This window comes from Lissotriton vulgaris, chromosome 7 (assembly GCF_964263255.1).
Source record: "Lissotriton vulgaris chromosome 7, aLisVul1.2, whole genome shotgun sequence".
Taxonomy (NCBI): Eukaryota; Metazoa; Chordata; class Amphibia; order Caudata; family Salamandridae; genus Lissotriton; species Lissotriton vulgaris.
In genome coordinates this window covers 764,252,293-764,265,085 of record NC_141695.1, presented here as the reverse complement: position 1 = coordinate 764,265,085, position 12,793 = coordinate 764,252,293, and the positions used below count along the sequence as shown (strand labels likewise).

The 12,793-nt window shown below is 42.0% G+C and overlaps 1 protein-coding gene across 1 annotated transcript in view; it reads left to right on the top strand.

The window, feature by feature from the left end:
* The window catches only part of LOC147702372 (uncharacterized), a 37,506-nt gene extending 25,008 nt beyond the window's left edge, over positions 1 to 12,498 (top strand). Inside the window, exon 2 of the mRNA XM_086929414.1 lies at positions 12,311 to 12,498. Coding sequence (XP_086785540.1) covers positions 12,311 to 12,498 — 188 coding nt within the window. The remainder of the gene's footprint in view (positions 1 to 12,310) is intronic.
* Positions 12,499 to 12,793: the final 295 nt, after the last annotated feature.

Genomic DNA, 12,793 nt, shown 5'->3' with positions numbered 1-12,793 from the left:
CGTGAAGTCTGTAATATTTAGACTTATCAACTGAATAAAACAGCAACTGTACAACGTATTATCAATCTGTTTCAGAAATCTATAGAAGCTACCACACTAGCCCTATAACAGTATAATGACTTGAACAGATTCACAATCACTCTTATGGTTATGCACAATAAATGAACATAAGAGCAAAAAGTAAAAGCAACACGAGAAGGTTTGTTCTTCAAAAAGATTATTGTTTATATTTTTACAAAAATAAATAGTCAGAAAATCAAGGGTATACAGTTAATAGCGATTGCATGTGTATCTTAAGTAAATGGAGCTGACAAAACAATCCATTAATACAAAAGAAAACAATCCAGTCTATAGCAAAGTAGATAAAATTGACTTCTTTTAAAAGATAAATAGAAAGTCAAAAGCAAACAAAAGACTTGGATTGATGTGTCGACGTTTCGGTCTCAGTGGTGAAATCCAGAGACCATCATCAGGACAAGAAGATGATGCAATAAAGATGACCCTTATAATGTATTAAAGACCCAACTACTGATGAACTCAGGCAGAAAATCAAGGTTCATTGCCTTAAGGGAACTTCAAGTTTGCCCTTTGGTTGTATCCAAATATCCAGACCAAATCAGTGTTAAATCCTTATGGTGGAGTATACCTGTAGCATCAATCTCAGGATCCACGATAGTTCGGGGAATGGTGAGAAGCGTCTCCTCTGCGTCGGGTCAAAGGTTCACCCAATTCTTATTGTCATTGCGAGTTGTCATGAAGCAGTCATAATATACAGCTAATCACCTGCAGTGGTGGACTAAATTAAATTCCTCTGTTGGACAGAGACATGTGGCCTGTTTCTTGTTATTCCATGCCTGTTCAGCTGGTGAAGAGTGGTTTGCTGCTGTGAAATGGGCTATGGACATGAGCCATGGCAGTTTTATCTTTTGTGAGTGTAAATGTATTAAGCATGATGAGAGAATTATTATGCAGCCTGCATGAAATACAATTCACTGCTTGACAGCTAAGTGTTATGGTATTAATATGAGCCAGGAGGATTATATATTGTATTGCAGTATAATTGTTTTTGAATATTACTTGGTACCTCAAATGGGGCGTTCAGTCTCTGTATGTCAGACAGCAGACTGCTGCGGAATCCAAGTTCAGTGGTAAATTCAGTGGGTATTAAGATTAGTCTTATATTTAAAAAAAAATAACAGCTCATGCATTCACTTCAATTTCGTTGTGGTGGTCTAAATTAACATGAGTTAAGTGTAATATGTACTGGGGGGAGGGTTTGTGAGTTAATTCAGATGAGTGGTAGGATTAGCAGACAAAACAGGAGATTTGGTATTGTTATGTTGCAAGAATGGCATTCCAAGAAGGTGATGTGATTTTTGAACTTTTCAAAAGAAATGAGGGCAATTGCTTAAATTCAATAGGAAAGAGTGAGATAAACATTCAGGTGACTTAATGTAAGTTGAGTTCAGAAAGAGGGGGCATGCAGAGGATGGAAAGTAAGGAGATAGTCACTTATAAGAAAGTGAAAGCAGAGTTTTCCTTTAAGGGTTTTGGGAATCCATAGAAGGTTGTTTTGAGATAGGATGCAATTTGAAGATGCAAAACTGTAGAAAGAAACAACGTTATTTGCATATGCTATTGTGCTGTAGTAGTTATTTTGACCAACTACCCATGCTAGGCTACCACTAGATCACTGCTTCAGCAAGGACATCTTTTAATGGGTTTTGTGTTATATTGTATTGCAGTTTATATATAGCGCTTACTACTCCTATCACCTATTAAAAATGAGGTTGGTAGCTTAGGGGTTGGGAGTGCATATGGCTGCATATATAGGAAATTATCAGGTGCCATGTTATATATCAAGGAAAAAGTTGCCAGCAAGGGATTTATTTAATGCTATGAGTTTTACAGTGTCGTGAAGTCTGTATTATTTAGACTTATCAACTGAATGAAACAGCAACTGTACAACGTATTATCAATCTGTTTCAGAAATCTATAGAAGCTACCACACTAGCCCTATAACAGTATAATGACTTGAACAGATTCACAATCACTCTTATGGTTATGCACAATAAATGAACATAAGAGCAAAAAGTAAAAGCAACACGAGAAGGTTTGTTCTTCAAAAAGATTATTGTTTATATTTTTACAAAAATAAATAGTCAGAAAATCAAGGGTATACAGTTAATAGCGATTGCATGTGTATCTTAAATAAATGGAGCTGACAAAACAATCCATTAATACAAAAGAAAACAATCCAGTCTATAGCAAAGTAGATGAAATTGACTTCTTTTAAAAGATAAATAGAAAGTCAAAAGCAAACAAAAGACTTGGATTGATGTGTGACGTTTCGGTCTCAGTGGTGAAATCCAGAGACCATCATCAGGACAAGAAGATGATGCAATAAAGATGACCCTTATAATGTATTAAAGACCCAACTACTGATGAACTCAGGCAGAAAATCAAGGTTCATTGCCTTAAGGGAACTTCAAGTTTGCCCTTTGGTTGTATCCAAATATCCAGACCAAATCAGTGTTAAATCCTTATGGTGGAGTATACCTGTAGCATCAATCTCAGGATCCACGATAGTTCGGGGAATGGTGAGAAGCGTCTCCTCTGCGTCGGGTCAAAGGTGAACCTGGGATGAATTGGGATGATCTTAACAAAGTCTATCCTAGCAGATGTCTCCAGCTTTTTTTCCTTCAACTTATGTCTACTCATGGTCATAAACTTTAAACAAAATATCGCAGAATGGACAACCAGTGAATTAATGTGCTAAGTGGAGTGTGATCATAACAATGCCATAAAGGGACTTGCAGAAAGTATCATAGCTACCAGCTTACTGAAAAACCATAAACTGTGCTCCTCTTTCTCATACTTCTTTATCACATTGCTACACAGTGTGTCTCATAATACGATGACTGCACCTCGGTGGTCATCAAGCACAACATGGAAAAACTTACCACACAAGATAAAAATAAAGTAAACACACTTCCAACACACAACCTATATGGTGCTGCATGCTACCTGTAGGAAACTGGATAACTGGTTGAGGGTGGTGGAAATCTACTCAAGCGGAAACCACAATTCCTGTCAGAGTGAAGTCATTAGCAAACCCCAAATTAACCTGTACCCTCTGGTAGCTTGTCATAAAATCAGTCAGGCTTAACTTAGATGCAATGTGTAAAGTATTTCTCAGCACTTCCAGTAGTAATAAAGGGAAAACACAACACAAGAAAAATCCCACACCAATTTAGAAAAACAGAATAACATGTAATACATTATTTGGGACCAAAATGACAAAAATCCAATCATTAACACTAGGGATATGCAATTTTAAAGATTTAAGTGGAAATAGGGCCGAAAAGCACAAGGGCCAACTGTGGTTATTTTGTTGCTCTGGACTGAGAGAAATGCAAACACAACAGGTGATGGACAGAATGTGGATCAATGTCACACACTCACCCCAGTCCAAAGATCTGGGCCCAAATCCATCATTTTTTTGCACTCCACACCACCCTGGGTTAGACAATGGCGATATGCAAATCAGCTCTGACCCTGTGCCCCATGGGAACAGTCCAGTCCGAACTACAAAAGCCATGTCCTTCCCAGAACGGAATCAAGCATCCGAGGACCGGACCGGTTTCGAGGTAACACCTCTCATCAGCCCGGCTAGCTTGACTCCAGTGGTGTGGAGTGCCTGGGACCCACGTCTGGGCATCCCCAGCGCACTTAGGGCGGAATATGCAAACACAACAGGTGATGGACAGAATGTGGATCAATGTCACACACTCACCCCAGTCCAAAGATCTGGGCCCAAATCCATCATTTTTTTGCACTCCACACCACCCTGGGTTAGACAATGGCGATATGCAAATAAGCTCTGACCCTGTGCCCCATGGGAACAGTCCAGTCCGAACTACAAAAGCCATGTCCTTCCCAGAACGGAATCAAGCATCCGAGGACCGGACCGGTTTCGAGGTAACACCTCTCATCAGCCCGGCTAGCTTGACTCCAGTGGTGTGGAGTGCCTGGGACCCACGTCTGGGCATCCCCAGTGCACTTAGGGCGGAATATGCAAACACAACAGGTGATGGACAGAATGTGGATCAATGTCACACACTCACCCCAGTCCAAAGATCTGGGCCCAAATCCATCATTTTTTTGCACTCCACACCACCCTGGGTTAGACAATGGCGATATGCAAATCAGCTCTGACTCTGAGCCATGTCCTTCCCAGATCGGAATCAAGCATCCGAGGACCGGACCGGTGGAGTGCAAAAAAACGATGGATTTGGGCCCAGATCCTTGGACTGGGGTGAATGTGTGACATTGATCCACATTCTGTCCATCACCTGTTTTGTTTGCAATACCGCCATAAGTGCGCTGGGGATGCCCAGACGTGGGTCCCAGGCACTCCACACCACTGGAGTCAAGCTAGCCGGGCTGATGAGAGGTGTTACCTCGAAACCGGTCCGGTCCTCGGATGCTTGATTCCGTTCTGGGAAGGACATGGCTTTTGTAGTTCGGACTGGACTGTTCCCATGGGGCACAGGGTCAGAGCTGATTTGCATATCGCCATTGTCTAACCCAGGGTTGTGTGGAGTGCAAAAAAACGATGGATTTGGGCCCAGATCCTTGGACTGAGGTGAATGTGTGACATTGATACACATTCTGTCCATCACCTGTTTCGTTTGCAATACCGCCATAAGTGCGCTGGGGATGCCCAGACGTGGGTCCCAGGCACTCCACACCACTGGAGTCAAGCTAGCCGGGCTGATGAGAGGTGTTACCTCGAAACCGGTCCGGTCCTCGGATGCTTGATTCCGTTCTGGGAAGGACATGGCTTTTGTAGTTCGGACTGGACTGTTCCCATGGGGCACAGGGTCAGAGCTGATTTGCATATCGCCATTGTCTAACCCAGGGTGGTGTGGAGTGCAAAAAAACGATGGATTTGGGCCCAGATCCTTGGACTGGGGTGAATGTGTGACATTGATCCACATTCTGTCCATCACCTGTTTTGTTTGCAATACCGCCATAAGTGCGCTGGGGATGCCCAGACGTGGGTCCCAGGCACTCCACACCACTGGAGTCAAGCTAGCCGGGCTGATGAGAGGTGTTACCTCGAAACCGGTCCGGTCCTCGGATGCTTGATTCCGTTCTGGGAAGGACATGGCTTTTGTAGTTCGGACTGGACTGTTCCCATGGGGCACAGGGTCAGAGCTGATTTGCATATCGCCATTGTCTAACCCAGGGTGGTGTGGAGTGCAAAAAAACCATGGATTTGGGCCCAGATCCTTGGACTGGGGTGAATGTGTGACATTGATCCACATTCTGTCCATCACCTGTTTTGTTTGCTGGACTGAGAGAAAGCCATAAGTTCAGGCTAACCATGATGGAGCACACGTCAGATACAGGGACCAGATTAGGCCCTCTGAACAAACAAAATAAAATCCTGGTTGCGTAGTGTTACGAGATCCTGCTTTGAGGATGCGTTGAGCAGCAGAGGTTTAGATGAGCTGTGGGCAGAGATGCTTGGTCCTGTGTCAAGGATGCGTTCAGCAGTGGCGGTTTGATTGAGCCATCGACGAGGCTTGCAATGCGAGGTCTTAGGTTGTCGAGAATGCCTTTGACGGAGGCTTGCAAGGGGAAGTCCTGCATCTGTGATGCGTCAGGCAGTGGTTGCTGCAAAGAGCTGCAGCTTTGATGCAAGGTCCTGTGTCAGGGATGCATCGCACAGCAGTGGCTTCGATGTGGAGCCGTGAGGAGAGGTGTCATGCTGCATTGGTTCTGCTCAGGAGACCACAGATAGTCTGGCAGAGCGCCTTCAGGCCTACTTCTACGGGTTCAGGACTGGGGTGACATCACTTAGCTGGGCAAGACTCTCAGCAGGCAGGACCCAGGACTAGGTTCAAGGTTGTTGAAGACTTTTCTGTCCCTGAGGCTCTGATCAGGAGGCAAACCAACTAGCTCTTTGAGACACTCCGGTAGTCCTGGGTTAAAGATGCCAGTCCATTCCTTCTCACTCTGGCAGTGGGGTAGCAAGGCAGCAGAATAGTACTCCTTCTCGGAGCAGAGCAGTGAAGCAGTCCTTCTGAGCCTTCCACAAGTCTAAAGGTGTATTGTATTGTATTGTAATTGTATTGCAATTGAATTTATATAGCGCTCACTACCCCTGACGAGGAGTCGAAGTGCTTTTTCGGTGGGTAGCACGCTACTCTGGGACCCACAGAAGATTAGTTTTGAATTAGTATAGTGAAACATGCAAGTACATTTTAAGTGGTGGATAGGTTAGTCAGGTATTTGGATTTGGAACGATAGCAGAAGGATAGAGTAGGACAAAGGTTTGTATTTAGTTATCGCTCGCTTAATGATGCATGCTATTCAGGGAGCCTATAAAGGATTAGTGGTGAATTAATATGGTGAAATATGAGGTAATTTCAGTGGTGGATATTAGTCTGTTACTTGGAGTGAGAAGGATAGCGGATGGATAAAAGGGGAAGAAAGATTTGCATTCATATTGCACTTGTTACCCCTGATGGGTGTTGAAGCGCTTTTCTGGCGAGTAGCACGCCACTCCGGAACCCATAAAGGATTAGTGTTGAAAATTAGTATAGTATAAAGATGAAGTAATTTGAGTAGTAGATATGTTATTCAGTTATTTGGGCAGTATATTAGTGTAGTTGAATCTGGAATTTGAGAAGTGAAACATGTTAGTCTGTTAATTTTGATTGAAAAAGGATAGTGGAGGGAAAAAAGAGTGAAGGATTTTTTTTAAGTCTTAGCAGTAGGAAGAGGTTTTTGGATGAGTAAAAAGGAGTTTTGGAGGGAAGGGGTCAGCAGGGAGAGTTTAGAAATGTTTGTTTTAGGGGATCGGTGTAGTAAAAAGAGGTGTCAGATGATGCAAGGAGGGGTAGAGCAGGAGAGAGTCTAGAAAAGGTTATTTTGGCGATCATAGTAGTGGTATGGGGTTTGGGATAAATGAGAGAGTGGATGTAGAGGATATATTGATAGATTTATAGGATGAGAGATAGGGTAGCGTATTAGAAGGAGTAGTAGAAAGAAGTTTGAGATGAGTCAGAAAATGTGGGCTAGAAGATATATTGAGCGAAGTATATGCTGAGAAATAGGCTAGTGCATTCGAAATGCTAAATTAGAAGAAAGTGATAAAGATATAGATCCATAAGTACATTGAAAGTATATAGATACATAAAAGAAGTAAGTATATTTAGATTAAATATATTGATAGAGGCACAGGATGAGAAATAGGGTAGTGCATTGGATATGCTTTTTCAGGAGAAAATTAACAGACACACAGATCAAAGTACATGGAAGGTACATAGATGTACAATGAAAGTATGTACATGTAGACCAAAAATGATTTTTATTTATTGATGAATATTATTATTATTATTTTTTTTTTTTAATTATTTCTTTTCTTCTCTTAACAACATCATTGTTTTACATGGTTTATAAAGTAATACACAAATATAGGTACATATCGATAGTGAAAACAAATGCTTATATACAGAGGGATATGCTGTAAATTTCTATTTCCGTATTGTGCTTATGTGGGGAAGAGCCAGATCTTGAGTAGTTTTCTGAAGATAAGGTGCTTGTCGGTGAATCTTATGTTGGGGGGTAAAGAGTTATGTAGTTTGGCTGCTTGAACAGAGAAGGATGTGCCACCCATTGTTTTTTTCTTGTATGGTGGGATTTTGAGGTGAGATGCTCCTTTAGAGCGTAGGTTCCTTTGTAGAATGTGTTTGGTGATTTTATTCCTGATGAAGAGTGGTCCTATTCCATGTATTGCTTTGTGGGTAATACAAAGCAGCTTGAACGTGGATCTTCTGGCAACCGGTAACCAATGCAGGGCTTTAAAGGCAGGGGAGGTGTGGTCTCGTGGTTTGATATGCAAGAGTAGTCTGGCAGCAGAGTTCTGAATCTGTTGTAGTCTTTTCATGGTCGTTAAAGGTGATCCGTGGTAGAGGCTATTGGCGTAATCGAGTTTGGATAGAACAAGGGAGATAGTAGCTTGGACCTTGTGTGGAAATCCCAAATGAGGGAAATTCATCGCAGCGGTTTTATAGTAGCAAAGCTTGATCTTGCTAGTTTATTCACTTGGACATTCTTTGAAAGCTTGGAGTCCATGGTCATTCCGAGGTTTCTTACTTCCTTCAATACTTTAGGCAGTGATCCCAGTTCATCAGGCCATGCGGCAAGCGGGTTGTAATTTTTCCAATCACCACACGTGAGTATTTCAGTTTTTAAAGCATTCAATTTGAGATGGCTCCAAGTCATCCACTGATCCATGGCTCTGAGGCAGCTGAAAATTGGTGATTTTCCAATGTCTTTGGGGCATTCCAGTTGAAGGAGTATTTGCATGTCATCTGCATAGTTGTAGAACGTGAGGTGAAATTTATTGATCAGTACTGGTAAAGACTTCATGTAGATGTTGAAAAGCATGGGCGAGATGATAGAACCTTGGGGGACCCCTGCTTTTGTGGAGTACGGTTTGGACGAAAAAGGTTGGGTGTGGATGACATTAGTTCTGTTTCGAAGGTAGGAGGTGATCCAGTATAGAGCAGTTCCCTCTATGCCGGCTTCATAAAGTCTTTGTTTCAGAGTGTCATGGTCAACCGTGTCAAAGGCAGCTGAGAGGTCCAAGAGGAGTAGCGCAGCAACCCCGTTGCGGTCAACTGTATTCTTTAGGTCATCCCAGATGGCAAGGAGGGCAGATTCAGTGCCTCTTCCCAGACGGAATCCTGTTTGGAAATCTGAAAGTATGTCCTTTACTTCAATGAATTGTGACATCTGGGCGAACGCTGCTCTTTCTATCAGTTTGCCCACGAAAGGTCCATTTGTAATGGGTCTGTAGTTGTCGGGGTTCAGCGGGTATAAGTTTGTTTTATTCAGTAAAGGGCGTATGTATGACTTTTTGAGTTCTTCTGGAAATATTCCAGTAGTTAAGGAATCGTTGATGATTCTTCTTACTGGAATGGCAACAGAGGTTGATAAAAGAATTGTCTTGAAAGTTTGTGGCGGACAGGGGTCAGAAGGGCTGCCGGCAGGGCCTGCTTGCTTTTACCAGGTCCATAAATTTATCATGTGAGATGTGTTGGAAGTAACAGAGAGGCTTGATTAGAGCATTCTTGGATAGTTGTTTTGTACAAGGGTTAGTGCTGGTGCTTTGTTTCTGTTGTAAGTCCGAGTCCAACGTGTCTGCTTTGTCCGTGTAATGATTTGCCAGTTTGGCTGTGAAATCTTGAGTAACAGGATGAGTTCCTTCTAGGCAATTTGGATTTCGAAATTCATTGAGTATTTTATAGAATTCTTTATTTTCACATTTAAGCGTTTTGAATTCTGTCTGAATAGTACCTTTTCTTAGCTTTTTTGATAGCCGACTTATATAATCTGTTAATTTTTTGTAGGTGAAGTTTGTCTTCTTTGGCGTTTGTTTTGAGCCAGGTTATTTGCAGCTTTCTAATTTGTTGTTTTATGTCTTTTATTTCTATGTTTCTCCAAGGCGCTTTTTTCCTTTTGTTCTGTTGTGTGGTTTTGAGTGGTATCAGGATGTCAAAAGCTTCCTGTAGCTACTCATATAGATTCTGAACAGAATTTATGATTTCCAGATTTATACTGGATGTTAGTTGTGTTTCCAAGTGTTCCAAATTGAGTATGTTCCATGGCCGAAAGGTGGATGGATGTAAGGTAGTTTTAGGTGAATGGCTTAGTGTTGTTTTATGTTGGAAAGCAAGCAAGTGGTGGTCTGACCATGTGACTGGAGTTATAGTTTTAAAGTTAATTAGTTCAGTACTAGCAAAAATGACATCTAGGATATGTCCAGCGATGTGTGTTGTATTGGGGACAATCTGATGCAGGTTCAATGCGTCTAGGCCAGTGATTATTGTTTTTGGCTGGGTCATATTGGTTTTATCAAACCAAATGTTAAGGTCCCCCAGAATGCACAGGTTGGAGTGTATTGTTATCAGGTTTGAAACTGTGTCTAGACGTGCGTCTGGGAATGTTGCCTTGCTAGGTGGAGGTCAGTAAACGAGCAGTAAGTTACAGGTGGAAGACGGTGTAGGATTGCATCTTGTTAGAAGAGCCTCACAATTCTTTATGGAGATGTTGTCAACTTTAGCGATATGTATTGTTTGCCTGAATACAACAACTAGACCACCTCCTTTTTTGGCTATACGATTTTGAGTGATTATTTGAAAGCCTAGAGGAATGGCTTCATGCAGGACTGGAGCCATATCCTCTCCCAACCATGATTCGGTTATGAATAGTATGTCTGGTTTTGCATCAGTGAGAAGGTCGTAGATGTGATGCTTGTTTTTAGAGAAGGATCGAGCATTTATCAGTAGACAGTGTAGATAGTGGCCTTTGGTGATAGTGGAACTTTGTTTTATAGAAGAGTGATCAGCATTGTGTGGGTGTGTAGCAGGTGTGTTTTTAGTGCTGGTATTAGCTGTAGTAGGATAGCAATCGTGTAGCTGTTCTTTATCGTGTTCCTCATCCCGCATGCTAAGAAGACATTTTGATGGGTCTGCATGTGTATGTGTTGGAGATGGTGTTTGAGAATGAGTTGGAGTGCTGTGTTGCTTTTGTGGTATAACATTGTTGTGCGGTAGATTTGGGGAAGCAAAGTTGTGAGGTGTGGCATGTTGCTTATATTTTTTGCGTGTGTTAAAGGCTGAAGGTGTATGAGTCAGGGGAGGTGGTGCAGCATGTGGGTCATGTCGTAATGTTCTAAATTGTCCAATGGATGAGAGGCGGTTAGAAGAGAGGTGCTGTATTGCAGTATCTGTGTTAGGTTTGGTGGAAGAGTGATAGCTTGGCATTGGAGTTTGTTCCTTTGTGTGCTTTGAAAGGTGGGTATATGTATGTATTTTGTGATGGTAAGTATCATGAGGTGTCTTGGTATCTGCTTTGATGTAAGAGAAGATTCTGGAGGTTTCAGTCCCCAGAGGGTTTTGGAATTTCCTTCCTCCCACCCCTGGCTCCAGCTTGTTTGGTGGCACAAAAGAATAGTGCCAAATCCTTTTTGAGTGGGCTGAGGCACAGCCTTTGTGATATGCAAGTGTGGTAGGTGACAGCTGCTCCGCCCTATCAAGTCAGAGATGAACCATCCTGCCAACACCTACTTCCCCCTTGTCTCACTGGATGGGAACAATTCACAAAGACCAACTGACAGTAATACGTTCAAATATTCCGTTTGCTCCTTCTCTTATCCACTTAAGTAACTATTTTAAAAGAAGCATCCTAAATGACTGCATACGGTCTGCATACATGCTTTAACAAAAGAGAGAGGTTGATCTTTATTCTTGGGGCAAACCACCCCTTTAATTACATATTATTCAAATACCACTCGCCAACAGTACTACACATCCAAATCTTTCATAGAAAACCACCACAGCAATATCTCCTCTCACTACTCCACAAAACCAAACCGACAATTCTCAATATATTATATTCCTTAAACATATATACCCTTACTATGCAATCATGTATTTATATATTTATTATTTTAGCCCTATTGTACACAAAAAAAATTACTCTCTTGAAAGCTTTACTCTGTCCTACCATCACCCTACACCTCTACAAATGTATCCTCTTTCTTCACTCTCTCTCATCCCAAACCCTTTCCACTGCTATGATCTTCACAATAACCCTTCCTAGACGCCTCCCTCCTCTACACCATCTGACTCACCCCAAATATCAGTTTAAAACTATGGTCTCCTAAACACCTCTGTTAAATTCTCTCTCATGTTGTCTCTTTTTTGACTCATCCCAAACCTCATTTTCCTACTCTGATTCTTTCTACCTAATCCCTTTCTACAGGCTCTTCCCTCCACCATCTCTCCTTTACTCATCCCAGACTCAACTTATGACTATTATCTACAAATGATCACTTCTGGTTTTCTTCCCTTTCCTATCCCTCCATTACTCCATCCCTATTCTAATCCAACCAAATCCTTTCGGGTTACTGAGTAGTGTGCTATTCTCCTGAAAAGCGCTTTGACGCCTTGTCAGAGTTAGAAAGAGCAATATAAATACAATTACAATGCAAATCCTTAGTCAACATTGCATGGTTACGGCTGCTCTGATCCTGCAATATGCCAAAGGTCTCTCAGCTTGCAGCATCCTAGCAGATGGTAAACCTCCCCACAAATACAGGTACCGATGGTCGGAATGTGGGACGATTGGTCGTGACATCTACATAGGCGAGGACTTTATTTTGGGCTCCTATTTTGATGCCTGGAATTCTCACTATCTTGATGTGATTACTCTCTTTACTTTTAAGGTTCTGGTATCTTACCTCTTGCAGAAATAGACATAATTGTGAAACTGTGGGATATTGAGACGTGTGGAAGTTTTGTGAAATCTAATAATCAAATCAATGAAATTATTGTTAAATATCAGTTATTGAGAAAACTACTGTCTGTTGAAAATTGCTTGCGGGATATCAGACATAGACGCTTTGTGCCCTGACGAAGTTCCTCCAGGAACGAAACGCGTTGGCTGATGTCCACAAAAGATTTTAATTTGAAGACGTAATCAAGATTAATTTTGGATTATCCTTGAGAACTTCTGACTAAGCATGGGCGAATTTTGGGAATTCGCGATCCGCGAATTTGCGGATTTGCGAATTCGCGATCTGCAAATTTCGCGAACTTGTGCAAATTTGCGGATTTTTTTATTTTTACGTGTTCGCCGGTGTTCGCAGGCCGCTTTGTGTGTTCACGGGTGTTTGCGTGTTCGTGTTTTTTTTTTTGCCCGGTTAATC